Below are 14,434 nucleotides of genomic sequence, written 5' to 3'. Positions count from 1 at the left end.
AAGTATCTGAACTACAACTTTCTTGAAAACAGAGGCCGTACCTTCATTCAGACAGAAAATATTCAGTAAGCATCAATAAATAAACGTTAGGAGAATTTTATGCGCTCAACAAGATCCACTTGATCATGCATTTGGAAATGTCTGGTGAGGGATGCCTGTGTGGCTCAGTCGGTTGAGCGTCCAACTCGATTTCGGCTCAGGTCATGATCTGTGGTTCGTGGGATTGAGACCTACGTCGGGCTCTGTGCTGACAGCGAGGAGCCTGCTTGGGATTCTCTCTCTCCCTCCCTCTCTCTGTTCCTCCCCTGCTCACGCAAACGTGCACACACGCTCTCAAAAATAAACATTAAAAAAAAAAAAGAAATGAAAATGTCTGGATAAAAATGGTAGATAAGGGCATGAAGCACGGAAAACCATCACTCAATTCAGTTCTCCATTCAGCCAAAACCTAATGTCTAGAATTCATCATATACAACCCATTCTTGTTCTTCTGGAAAAAAACTGGTGCCAGGTGGGACCATGAGAGCAGCAAATCCAGTCAGCTTCTCCTCGGGCCAAAATGAGACCCCACAACCTAAGAACTCTTCAATGAGTAATTTAAGACTATTACGAACTTTCTGAAAACTTCACTCTCTTTCCCGCTTCAAAGACACTCTGGCTCTACCCTCCCCACTTCTGCTGGCATTGATAGGTGCCATGTTTTCCTTCTAACTGGAGACTCTGTTTTCTCTCTTAGAATTACCTCTCTGAACAGGACTTTATTTCTGTGTTTGGCATCACAAGAGGGCAATTTGCTGCTCTGCCTGGCTGGAAGCAGCTCCAAATGAAGAAAGAAAAGGGGCTTTTCTAAGGCAAGAAGCTATATGCCTACTGCAAGACCACAGAAGAGAGCAGAGCGTGCCAATATCAGGAAAAGAATTTACCTGCCAATTTTTGCCTAATAGCCAGCTCCTTAAGTCAGATGCAAATCACAGCATGTTCTCCATTTTTCTCATCCCTGCATTCCTTGTTATATACCTAAAATGTTAAATACTCAGTTTTCAATTTTTGTGGCCTTCCGGCGTCCCAGCAGAAAGCACTAAACCTGCATCACGAATCCACTGAAGTCAAAGTAAGAGAAAAAAAAAAAACGAAGTTTAAAGCGTTTAATAATGGGGCAAGGATGCACATTGGTTTTAAATGTTAAGATCAAGGGGCACCTGGGTGGCTCAGACGGTTAAGTTAAGCGTCAGATTCTTGATTTCAGCTCAGGTCATGATCTCATAGTTCGTGAGCTGGAGCCCAAAGTCGGGCTCTGTGCTGACAGCGTGGAGCCTGCTTAGAATTCTCTCTCTCCCTGTCTACCCCTTCCTCCCTCGCTTGTGGGTGCTCTAATAAGTAAACTTTAAAATAAATAAATTTTAAGATCCATATTTCCGAAATCAGTTTAACCCACCAATCACCGAAGTTATTTGCATATATACCCCAAGTCAAAATCCAAATGCCCAGATCTGTATGTGCCATAGATTTTTAACTTTTCAAGTAAAGATATCTGTATGAGAAAATAGTTCTTTTCAGTATTTGGGGTTTGCCTCTTACGGTGATTATTTGTTATGTTGGGAGAAATGTCTCAGCTCTCAGGTATAAAGAGGCACTGCTGAGTGAGTTCTCAGGATAACTGGACCACTGTACGTTCTGTTTCTGGCACAAGAATGCCAAAATCTGCCTTCCAGCTGTCCAGGAAACCTCCGTCCCCACCCATCTACACTCCCATTATCCAAAAGACAAATAGAGCCATGTGGTACTGATTTTAGTAATGAGGCCAGCCCAGCATGTATACCACTGCAGAGAGCCTTCAAAGCACGCTACAGACATCAACAAAATGAACCACATTTTCCAGACAACTACAAGTTTGAGTCAACAATTCCCCAGGAATCCATGTGGCAGAAGTAATGTAACTGGGGAAGTTCCAGGATAGAAGCACAGTCTAAAGCAGAACAAGAGTCCCAGGTCACAGAAGCAGTAAGATAAACGGAGTCAGACATTTTAGGGATAACGCTGGGGGGAGCAGCAGCATGACTACACCTGCCTGTCCCCGCAGACACTGTCGGTCACCTCAATAAAGCCCACCTGTTGTTTTCTACAACTTCCCACATGTAAGGACAGAAAAGCTAAAGTCAGCATTATGCAAACAAGGAAAAGATTCTACTCTCATTATTATGTAATTTTATTTAATAACTTTACCCTTTGAGTATATCGCTTCATTATAAATGCAAATGAAAAACAAATTCTGGGTTTGAAGACGCTCAGGAAATAACTTCTCTTCATAACGATGTCCTGTCCGGAGCTAAGAATAAGCATTTCCTCCCGGGCCAAGTCTCTGGAACCTATTCAGCTTCTGCTGCCTCTTCACCTTCTCCACATTCAAACCGCACAAAGTCTACTACAGACACCCCTTGAGGCTGCACGTACTGTCCCAATGTGATGGAGGGATCCAGCAAGTATGGCTGAGACAACATCTTGGTTTCCGCCTCTCCCCCAGGCTCATCATCCAAAGAGCCGACAGAGAGAGGGGCCATGCCCACCACATGCTGCCCGAGGCGGCGGCCAAGGTCTTCGAGGTTTGCTCTCCGCTCAGATGTCTCGCAGATGACCAGGGCCCCGTACTTCCCCAGCACCAGGTTGTGGGGCGAGGGGCTGTGCATTGCTCCGTGGACATAAGAGCCAACATAGAACCCAGCTGGCACCTTCACCCATGCAGCTCGTTTAAGGGTCATGTTTTCTCCCAGTTTCCCTATAAGAAAGCAAAAGCAGATAACACACTTCCAGGAGATAATGACTGTGGTCGTACCAAAATATGCATAGAGATGGTCAAGTCTGGAAGACAGTCCTCTGCACGCATACTGTGGAAATGCTTGAAGATGGAAAGATACCATCTGCAGTTGAAAGAGGAAAAGGTGTGTAGGCGGGTGGGGGTGGGAGAAATAGAGAACACCTTTATGGAGCACCAACTATGTGCCACCCTGGGATTTAAAAACACAGGCTAGGGTGTCACACAGTTCTGCCTCTTACCGGCTATATGACCTTAGGCAACCCACTTAAGGACATAACCCCATTTACTAATTTATCAAGCCTTGGTTTCCTCCTCTGTAAGATGGAGAGGACACTGCTTAAGATAACTGGAAAGCAAGGTTCTTAGGAGAAATACACAAAGTAACATATGTAAAAGCACATGACTACAGTATCTAGCACACAGTGACACTCAAATGCGGGCTATTGTTACTACCTTCAACTTAGGCTTAGAGACCTCAAGCTACCCGCCCAAGGTCACAAAGCAGAGCTGGAAGTAAAACTCACATCTCAGTCCAAAGCAAGTAAGAGTTTTCTTCCTCCCCAAATTACCATCCCTTCCGAAAATCACCGCTAACTGACACAGACAACTCTTCGTCATCGTCCACTGTATCAGGAAAAAGTCCACAACTCTAAAAGCCCCAGAAAATCCAAAACCGCAAGTCATCAGATAGTTTCAACTTCCTCCCATCAGAAACAAAAAGGCAACATTTTCAGAGTTGTTTTTAAGAACCAAAAATGGGGCATCCGGATTGTTCAGTTGGTTAAGCATCCAACTCCTGGTTTCAGCTCAGGTCATGGTTTCACAGTTCATGAGTTTGAGCCCCACGTCAGGCTCTGCGCTGGCAGCATGGAGCCTGCTTGGGATTCTCTTTCTCCCCCTCTCTCTCTTTCTGCCCCTCCCCCACCCCATCTCTCTCAAAATAAAAAAAGAACTTTTAAAAAACTTATTAACAAACAAAAAAAAACAAACAAACATGATTCCAGTTTTCCCTGTCTCTAACAGAAATTCAAATAAGCTAAAAGGTAGGAAGGAGCAGAAGACCCCAAAAGGGATCTGGGTATATATCCCTGCATTAACCATAGTTCTATCTAAGAGTCTTCAAGGGGGGAGTATCCAGAAATCAATCTTAAAACTACTTAAAACTACTCAAAGCATCTCAGAGCGCCTGGGTGGCTCGGTTGGTTAAGTGTCCAACTTCGGCTCAGGTCATGATCTCATGGTTGTGAGTTCGAGCCCCACATCTGTGCTGACAGCTCAGAGCCTGGAGCCTGCTTCAGATTCTGTGTCTCCCTCTCTCTGTCCCAGCCCTGCTCATGCTCTCTCTCAAAAATAAACATTAAAAAAAAAAACTACTCAAAGCATCCAAACAACAGTTAATTCTCAGAAATTGACATGGCTGAAACACCCAGTTCTTCCAGAATTTCTTAATAAGTCTCATTCACAGCTGTCTGCCTGGTTTCTCATCTATGACTCACTGAATTATACATACTTCAAGATAACCTGATAAAAGCAGAATTGATGCCTTGACTGGAAACGTCGGATGAGTAGTAAATTCCCAGCAAGCTCAACCCCATCCCTACTTCCCTGCTTCCATCAAGGACATGTAGAAAGAAAGCAAAATCCCCACCCGTTCTGGCACAATGACCCAGATGTGGTGCCTGCAGCATTGGGTTCTGAGAGAACGTACCTTCACAAATTCAGGATCAGATTGTTCTAAAAAAGAGATGAAATTCCTACACACGACACCCCAAAATATTCCTGGATCCCTCCATAAAGAAGGTGAGATGACTTCTGATGTACTGTTTCTCCCACAGTGTAGAGAGAGAAGTAGTCAACTGGAAGGTGCCAAAGGCCATCCCTGCCTGAAGACATGCTTATTAGTTTGGTCAGTAAAGTGAGGCCTGCAGTGCCGAAAATGATTGTGATTAGCAGCAAATAGCCACAAAACTAAAATTTTTGCATACAAAGCTAAATTCTTTTAAAGGAATTTAAAAATTCTGACCACACTGGGACCCCGAGGCAACAAATGGCTGGAGCTTGGTAATGGTCTCGTTCAGCAGAGCGTGAGCTTTTCAGGGAGCCTACAGCTCACTAATATCTACCACACAACACGACCCACTTCCCACATTCATGGTATCTGACCCATGTAGGCACATGAGTTTGTGATTCTTGATCTGGGTGTGGAGAATACCAAAGATACCATGAGCTCCAGTTCTCAACTTCCAGCTCCCACAGTGCTTACAAATACTTACCAATTGCTAAGGCTAGCTGATCCTTGAGAGAGCCTTCGGTCTCAGGCCCAGCGGGAAGTTCAGAGAGCTCGGAGGAATTCAAGAAGCCCTTAGCGCATAAAGAAAATGAATGAATCAGTTCTGTCCTATTTAAATGATCAAGAGTCTAGGCAAAAATAGCATATTTCTCAAAAAATGATTTAAGACAACTACATACAAATGAATGTTTTCAATAAGCCAAAGATGTAACAGTTCCATTTTTATAAATATTTTATTCTATCACCGCACCACCCCCAATTCCATCCCAATCCCATCCTCTGGCCTAACTTTTTAAATTGTAATTTCCTAGATACCAAGAACAGTATTTTCAAACAATCATAAAACGTTAAAGCTCAAAGACTGGTTGAATAAACCACGGCACGGCCACATAGTGGAAAACCATGCTGCTGGGAGAAAGGAAAAAGGAAAGAAAGATCTGCAAAGGCTGCCATGGATTATTTCCAGGATACAGTATTAAGTGAAAAAAGCAATTTAAAAGAGCACGTGTACAGTATACCACCATTTGTATAAGAAAGTAGTATTTATATAAATATGCTGAGTTTTGCAAAAAAAGGTAAAGGAAAACCAAAAACCGATGAAACTGGTTATCTACAGGAGCGGACAAGAATATGGTACAAAGGAGAGAAGTAGGGAGAGATCTGTGTGTGTGCATTACAGTTTTAACTTTCAGAATCTTGTGAATGTTTTACATATTTGAAAACAAAATTAGATTAAAGAGAATCCTGAGGTAAAACCGAAACTGACCAAACAGAAACCTAAGACTACCTATATTTCAAACGAATAACGTAACTTCACAGAAAGGGGAAAAAAAACTAATCCAAGTAACTTTCAGAATAGTCCTTTGACCACATAAGTGTAAAGACAAAAAAAAGAAGATCAAAGAAATCTTGAACTCCTTAATAGGTTTGTTATCTGCAGTGGTCAGGTATAGAAACTCTAAAGCAATTTAGTGTGTATTATACCAATGGGTAAACAAGTAAACATACTGAAGTTGCTAACAGCCAAGTGTACTAACTGTGAGAGAAGAAAGTTACAAATATAGAATGGCGGAAGGAAAGGAAGAACCCTGTGATGCAGGATTAGGATACACACGGACACACACAGACACACACACACACACACACACACACACACACACACTCTCTCTCTCTTTCTCTTCCTGGATCTGTCTGGTGAAAGAACATAGCAGCAATGACATCTCAGTCGAAATAAGCATATGTAATGACCAGATCTTGGTTTCTAAAAACTATTCCCCCATTAAAAAGGACCAGGACTCCTTGGAGAAGTGGCCAATTCCACAGGTGGGGCAAGGAAAGTACGACATAGGCCCAAAGTATCTTGTTATGCCACAAAGTAAGGAAATATTCAGAAAATAATGAGCACATATTCAAACGGTCAGTACAGCCAGCTTGCACTGGCCAAATCCAGGGATAATTTGAGCATCAAACTAAATAATGGATCATATAATGAATTACGACATATTGTATAAAATAATCCATGCATTGACGCTAGTACTAAGTAAATCACTAAACACAGGGAGAAGTCGTTCTTACAGTAGAATGCCAACTGATAAAACTAATACATGTAAAAGAAGCTGTAAGAGTTAAAAATATAACCATTACGCAACTATCATAGTAATAAATGACCCTGACATGGGGCGCATGGGCGGCTCAGTCAGTTAAATGTCCGACTTCTGCTCAGGTCATGATCTCACGGTTCGTGGGTTTGAGCCCCACGTCGGGCTCTGTGCTGACAGCTTGGAGCCTGGAGCCTGCTTCAGATTCTGTGTCTCCCTCTCTCTCTGCCCCTCCCCCATTCACACTCTCTCTCAAAAAAAGATAAAATAAAAACATTAAAAAAATTTTTTTTAATTTTTTTTTTCAACGTTTATTTATTTTTGGGACAGAGAGAGACAGAGCATGAACGGGGGAGGGGCAGAGAGAGAGGGAGACACAGAATCGGAAACAGGCTCCAGGCTCTGAGCCATCAGCCCAGAGCCGGACGCGGGGCTCGAACTCACGGACCGCGAGATCGTGACCTGGCTGAAGTTGGACGCTTAACCGACTGCGCCACCCAGGTGCCCCCCCAAAATTTTTTTAATAAATTAAATAACTGACCCTGACAAGAGTCAGTGGATACTAATACTTTCAGGTAAGTTTTTTGGGGAACTGGACATTTACATAGTCTCAAAGAATCTCCCACACAGATTACTTGTTAATTACAAAGAGGAACAGAATAACTTTACACCCTAACCAAGAAAGGATCAAAATTAACATCAATAATGGGACCAACAGTCATTACATGCTTCCTGATATGATATTCTGAGAAAAATTCAGGATAACTTATTAAATATTCATGCCAAGGGGCACCTGGGTGGCTCAGTCGGTTAAGTGTCCGACTTGGGCTCAGGTTGTGATCTCAGAGTTTGTGAGTTCAAGCCCCGCATCGGGCTCTGTGCTGACAGCTCAGAGCCTGGAGCCTGCTTCGGATTCTGTGTCTCCCTCTCTCTCTGCCCCTTTCCCACTCACGTTCTGTGTCTCTCTCTCTCTCTCAAAAATAAATAAGCATTTAATATTCATGCTAAAAATCTATACTCTATGAAGAAACATCAGACAAACCCAAACTGAAGATTATTCTGCAGTACTGTCCTAAACCCTTCAAAAATGTCAATGGGGCACCTGGCTGGCTCAGTCAGAAGAGCATGCTAACTCTTGATCTTGGGGTTGTAAGTTCAAGACCCGCCGTGGATGTGGAGATTATTTAAAAACAGAATCTTTTAAGAAAAAAAGGTCAATGTAGTGAAAGACAAAGAAAGGATGAGGAACAAAGAAAGGAGACTAAACAGACATACAACTAATTGCAATACACTTAATTCCAACTGTACTGCATTGTCCTGGAACAGAAAAAAAATTGCTAGCTGGCAAAATATGAATGTTATCATATATTATGTAAATAAAAATATTGTATCAATGTTTAAATTCCTAAATGTGATTACTAAACTGTGGTTACATAGACGAATGTTATTTTCAGGAGACAATGTGTTCAAGGGGAAAAGGGTCTTGATGTCTGCAACATACTTGCAAAAAGTTTTAAAATATTGATGGGACTCCTGGCTGGCTCAGTCAGTTAAGCATACAACTCTTGATCTTGGGGTTGTGAGTTCGAGCCCCACATTCACTGCAGAGATTATTTAAAAATAAAATCTTAAAAATAAAATCAAATAAAATAGTCATAATAATAATAAGATGTATATAAAGAGTAATAAAGCAGGGCGCCTGGGTGGCTCAGTTGGTTGAGTGTCTGACTCTTGATTTTGGCTCAGGTCATGATCTCATGATTTGTGATTCTGCTCTGACAGTGTGGAGCCTGCTTGAGATTCTCTCTCTCCTCTCTCTCTGCTCCTCCCTTGTGCGTGCACTCTCTCTCACTCAAATAAATAAGCTTAAAAAAAAAAAAAAAGTGATAAAGCAAATGAGTCAAAATGTTAATAAATGGTGAATCTACATAAAAATACAAGTAGCTTATTGTAAAACACTGGCAACTTTTCTGTAAGTCTGAATGTTTTTCAAAACTAAAGTTAAAAATGGGTTGTCTGGGTAGCTCAATCAGTTGAGCATCCCACTTTGGCTCTGGTCATGATCTCATGATGGTTCTTGAGTTTGAGCCCTGCATCAGGTTCTCTGCTGTCAGCTCAGAGCCCACTTCGGATCCTCTGTTCCCCTCTCTCTCTGCACCTTCCTCTGTTCACGCTCTCACTCTCAAAAATAAACATTAAAAAGGGGGGGGGGGGGCACCTGGGTTGCTCAGTCAGTTAAGCATCCAACTCTTGGTTTCAGCTCAGGTCATGATCTCATGGTTTGTGAGCTTCAGGTTCTCTCTTTCCCTCTCTCCCTGCCCCTTCCCTGTGCACACTCTCTCTCCCTCTCAAAAATAAATACACTTTAAAAAAAATTAGAACTTGTAGCTCAAGTGGCTCATCTACTCAATACTCAATAATCACCACATGGTTTTCCACATAATGACTATTTAATGCCAGTAACAATTAACAGTTACTATGAGCTCTCAAGAGAAGGATAAGTAGGAGGAAAAAGGTGGTACTAAACATAAAAAAACTATTTTGAGCAGTTGGTTTGTTTTTGCCTTAATAGTAAGGATGAACCAAAGGTAGACTGATATAATTCCATCCTGATCCTCTTTGGACAAGAATATGCCTATTCTCCTAAATTGTGCCTTCTCCAATACCTGTATTTAGAAATCCTCTTTAGGCCAATTGTAAGTATAGTTATTTATTTAAACAGTCTTCATTATTTAAGTTACCAGAACCAATTTTGTGTTTTCGGAATACAAAGTTTCCCCTGACTTGACAGACTCTGCCCCACTGGCATTCATTCATTCAACACAGATTTAATGAGCCCGAACCAAATGCTGGGCCCACTCCTCTTTCACCAGACACACAGTAGTGAAAAGACAAGTTCTCACATTCTGTTGGGAAAAGCAATATATAAATAAATAAAAACACAGTATATAAATATGTAACAAAAAATTTTAAATGAAGCAAAATAAGGGAACAGAGCAACAGGAGGAACAATACTCCTCTCCAAAGAGAGAACATTTAAGCAGAGACAGGAAGCAAGGAAGGGACCCATGAGAACGTCTGAAAAAAGAGAACAGCAAAGACCCGAAGAAAGGGGTGTGTGTGCAAACCCAGCATGTTGACAGTCCCCACAACTCACTTTACTGTATGTGGAGAGCTGATCCTTTAGGTTCTGACAATGCAACAGGGTGCCCAGGGCTACTTGCTGGACCAACTGCTGAAATTTTATATTTCTGGAAACAAAATCTGTCTCACAGTTTACCTGTGGGAACAAAGTTATATGGCTGTGTAAGCTGTTTACTGATGGTTTCCCAAAGTGCCTTAAGATTGCAGAGTAAACCAAGGTACTGTAGAACAAGCTGCAGGCTCAACAAGACAGAAATAAATGACCCCAGAATTTAATTTTTTCTCTCTGACTTATTTCACCCAGCATAATACCCTCCAGTTCCATCCAGTTCCATTTCCATCTTGCAAATGGCAAGATTTCATTCTTTTTCATTGTCGAGTAATATTCCATTTTGTGTATGTATGCGCGCGCACACACGCACACATAATCTTCTTTATCCATTCATTCACCTCATTCTCCAGCCTCCTCCAACACCAAACCACTTTGGCTGTCAGCATGCTTATCTCCTTTTCTCGCTCTATACTAATCCCCATCTGATTCTTCGCCAATTAAGGCCCCTAAACCTCCTCTAAAACAGCTACTTGGGCCGCCTGGTTGGCTCAGTCAGTTAAGTGTCCAACTTTAGTTCAGGTCATGATCTCATAGCTCCTGAGTATGAGCCCCACATCGGGCTTTCTGTTGTCAGTACACAGCCTGCTTCTGATCCTCTGTCTCCCTCTCTCTCTTCCCCTCCTCCACATGCTCTCTCTCTCAAAAATAAATGAACATTAAAAACAAACAAAAAAAACCCAGCTACTTGCTATCCATCAACTAATTAATATAAATTCCTGGCTTTAAAATCTGTTCCAGGAAACAATCCATGAAAAGGTATAAGGCTACAGGAGACTCACATTCAGAAGCACAGGTTTGCCCCACTATCCAAAAGTAGTGTTCCTATAAAACCTTTCGTAAGGTAAAATGGCACAAGGCAGAAAAATCAGTTACCATTCATTTATATGGAAATGGATGCACAAAATAAATGCACATAAAGCACAGATGCTCACAAAGATCAAAGCTGTGGTGGCTGGAAGCTGAGTATAGTTCATGGGGGAAGAAGTTTGGCGGGGCAACTCTCACTGCTACAGTATCCCCTGCCTCTTTAATGGCTCAGTACAAATCCAACACTGAATGCTATTCTCACTTTTTGCCCTTTTTCATAAAAGTGAAAGTACTCTTTAGATTTCCTTTGGTTAACAAAAAACAAAAACAGGTACAAATATAGGTCTTTTGTAAAAGCAGGGTGTGTAACACAAGCTTTTGAAAACTGGGGGATATCTATAATATTCTTGACTGCTGGGCCTTTAATTGTCAACACACCTGTGCATTTCTACACTTATGTGAATTCACAGTAATTGTGGTCTCACCAGTTTATTTTCCTTTTAAGGTTACTTATTTGAGAGAGAGAGAGAAAGAGAGAGAGAGCACACACATGCAGGTGGGGGAGGGGCAGTAAAAGAGAGAGAGAAAATCTCAAGCAGGCTCTGCTCCGTCAGAGTGGAGCCCGACTTGGGGCTTGAACCCACAAGATCATTGAGATCATGACCTGAGCTGAAATCGAGTCAGATGCTTAACCGACTAAGCCACGCAGGTGCCCCACAACAGTTTAATCCCAGCAACCTTTTAGATCTCTTCTTTAAGAATGCAAAGTATCTGGACTTCAAGCTGTATTACAAAGCTGTAATCATCAATACAGTATGGTACCGGCACAAAATCAGACACTCAGATCAATGGAACAGAATAGAGAACCCAGAAATGGACCCATAAACATACGGCAAGCTAATCTTTGACAAAGCAGGAAAGAATATCCAATGAAATAAAGAAAGTCTCTTCAGCAAATGGTGCTGGGAAAACTGGACAGCGACCTGCAGAAAAATGAACCTAGACCACTTTCTTACACCATACACAAAAATAAACTCAAAAATGGATGAAAGACCTAAATGTAAAACAGGAAGCCATCAAAACCCTCAAGGAGAAAGCAGGCAAAAATCTCTTTGATCTTGGCCGCAGCATCTTTTTACTCAACACATCTCCAGAGGCAAGGGAAACAAAAGCAAAAATGAACTTCTGGGACATCATCAAAATAAAAGGCTTCTGCACAGTAAAGGAAACAATCAGCAAAACTAAAAGGCAACTGGCAGAATGGAAGAAGATATTTGCAAACAACATATCAGATAAAGGGTTAGTATCCAAAATCTATAAAGAACTTATCAAACTCAACACCTAAAAAACAAATAATCCAGTGAAGAAATAGGCAAAAGACATGAATAGGCACTTCTCCAAAGAAGACATCCAGATGGCCAACCGACACACGAAAAAATGCTCAACATCATCACTCATCATCAGGGAAATGCAAATCAAAACCACACTGAGATACCATCTCACACCTGTCAGAATAGCTAACATTAAAAATTCAGGCAACAACACATGTTGGTGAGGATGCGGAGAAAGAGGATCTCTTTTGCATTGCTGGTGGGAATGCAAGCTAGTACAGCCACTCTGGAAAACAGCATGGAGGTTCCTCAAAAAACTAAAACTAGAACTACTCTACGACCCAGCAATTGCACCACTATTTATCCGAGGGATACAGGTATGCTGTTTCGAAGGGACACATGCACCCCCAAGTTTATAGCAGCACTATCGACAATAACCAAATTATGGAAAGAGCCCAAATGTCCATCGATGGATGAATGGATAAAGAAAATGTGGTGTGTGTGTGTATATATATATATATATATATATATATATATACACATACATACATATATATATACACAAAGAAGTATTACTCGTTAATCAAAAAGAACAAAATCTTGCCATCTGCAACTACGTGGATGGAACTAGAGGGTATTATGCTAAGCGAAATTAGCCACTCAGAGGAAGACAAATATCATATGACTTCACTCATATGAGGACTTTAAGACACAGAACAGATGAACACAAGGGAAGGGAAGCAAAAATAATATAAAAACAGGGAGGGGGACAAAACATAAGAGACTCTTATATATGGAGAACAGAGGGTTACTAGAGGGGTCATGGGAGGGCGGATGGGCTATGTGGGCAAGGGGCATTAAGGAATCTACTCCTGAAATCACTGTTGCACTATATGCTAACTAACTTGGATGTAAATTAGAAAAACAAAACAATATAAAATAATAAAAAAAGAATGCAAAGTATCTACCACAAAGCTTCACACCCAAGAGGTAAGTGCTCCTGGTCTCTGGAATTCGGACAACTCACCTCTACTAATACAGTTGTGTTTCCTTCCTGAAGTAGCCCAATCAGACCTTCTTTAGTTTTTCTGCCGTGGAGTTTGGCAGCCCTGCTCCAGCCTTCCTTCTGGGCCTGCTTGTGGAGCCAGCTCTCTGCCTATAAATTGAAAACAGGGCAGATGACGGAGTCACAGAATTTAGAACTGAAAGGGGCTCTACAGTACGTTCAGGTTCCCTGATTCTTTCTGCTTCTCTTCAATCCTATAACAGAAACTAAAGTAGTCTTTCATTTACTGGCAGCCTACCGACTGCCAAATACCAGCACCAGCGCCTGGTGCTCTGGATAAATTTAATCTTCACAACAACCCTATGGAGCAGACAATAGCATTTTTATTATACAGACAAGAACAATGCAACTCTGAAAGACTAAGTAAGGTGTCCAAGATCATGGTTTAAGTCCTGGTGGGTCTGACTCCCAAAGCCCACACAAGCCCTGTCGGCTCCAAGCAGCAGGACACAGCACAGCAGTCGTGCTTGGAATACGGATTGTTAACCGTGGGATCCTGAGCTCATTGCTTCCAGGGCCAAAACACAGTAAAAGGGTGAGGTTGTCATTTTAAGCCAGAATCCTATCTAGAGCTGTGCCATTACGGGTCCCTGGACAGCAGGTCTGATTTACTGCTCCCTGGAAGCACCTCTCTGAGACACTGAGGTCAGGCCCTACTACCCCGCCCCGCTCCCCTCATCCCCCTCCCCCACACCTGTTTGAGATCCCCGCTACAAGCCTCCAGAGCTTTCTTGCAGTTCACAAAGGAGTAGCCTGTTTTTCGTCGCAGCTTCAGGAGAAGTTCCTTGCTGGAGGCCGAGGAAGCCAACCTGGGCCCAGTGTGAAATGTGTGCCTGGGCTGAGACGACTGAAGCTGAAGGGGCCCCGCCTGCAGGGGTGAGAAGAAAGGTATGAGAAGCAGGAAGCAGCCAGCAGCTCCGGGAGGCCGAAAGCACGTCAGCAGGGACGCCACCTTAGGAGAGACTGGGGCTCGGGGGGGTGGGGAAAGGCAGCCAACCCGGGACTGGACGGCGAAGAAACACTGAGGTCGGAGGAAGGATGGGACGGAGTCGAACGGGGGGACAGAGGAAGGGAAGGGTGCGTTCCAAGCGCACGGGAGATGTGCAAGGAGAGCGGGACGGTGCCGAGGCCAAGACCCCTCACCGGGCAGGTCCCGGCCCGCGCGACCAGGCAGAGGCGCAACGACCGCAGCAGCGACATCTCTCTGGCCCCCGAGCACACTTCCGGCGGCCGGCGCGCGGTGAGGCCACAGGCCTACGGCGTGGCGGCGGGGC

At 42.9% G+C, this 14,434-nt stretch overlaps 2 protein-coding genes across 4 annotated transcripts in view; one reads left to right on the top strand and one right to left on the bottom strand.

Annotated features, from left to right (window-relative positions):
- The window catches only part of AVIL (advillin), a 17,550-nt gene extending 16,006 nt beyond the window's left edge, over positions 1–1,544 (top strand). The window contains exon 19 of the mRNA XM_043564623.1: positions 737–1,544. Coding sequence (XP_043420558.1) covers positions 737–850 — 114 coding nt within the window. The 3' untranslated portion in view covers positions 851–1,544. The remainder of the gene's footprint in view (positions 1–736) is intronic.
- Positions 1–14,434, bottom strand: part of TSFM (Ts translation elongation factor, mitochondrial) — an 18,172-nt gene extending 3,738 nt beyond the window's left edge. The window contains exons 1-6 of one of the 3 annotated variants that reach the window (XM_043564624.1): positions 14,304–14,434; positions 13,855–14,028; positions 13,122–13,250; positions 9,858–9,980; positions 5,086–5,173; positions 2,189–2,773 (exon numbers count right to left, since the gene is read on the bottom strand). In XM_043564624.1, coding sequence (XP_043420559.1) covers positions 2,367–2,773; positions 5,086–5,173; positions 9,858–9,980; positions 13,122–13,250; positions 13,855–14,028; positions 14,304–14,360 — 978 coding nt within the window. In that variant the 5' untranslated portion in view covers positions 14,361–14,434 and the 3' untranslated portion in view covers positions 2,189–2,366. Of the gene's footprint in view, positions 1–2,188; positions 2,774–5,085; positions 5,174–9,857; positions 9,981–13,121; positions 13,251–13,854; positions 14,029–14,303 lie in introns of those variants that run through there. The other 2 variants (XM_043564626.1, XM_043564625.1) reach the window with 2 other exon arrangements.

This window comes from Prionailurus bengalensis, chromosome B4, assembly GCF_016509475.1.
Source record: "Prionailurus bengalensis isolate Pbe53 chromosome B4, Fcat_Pben_1.1_paternal_pri, whole genome shotgun sequence".
In the NCBI taxonomy this organism is placed as follows: Eukaryota; Metazoa; Chordata; class Mammalia; order Carnivora; family Felidae; genus Prionailurus; species Prionailurus bengalensis.
The sequence above is the reverse complement of the archived record's forward strand: the minus strand, read 5'-3'. Positions and strand labels throughout refer to the sequence as shown.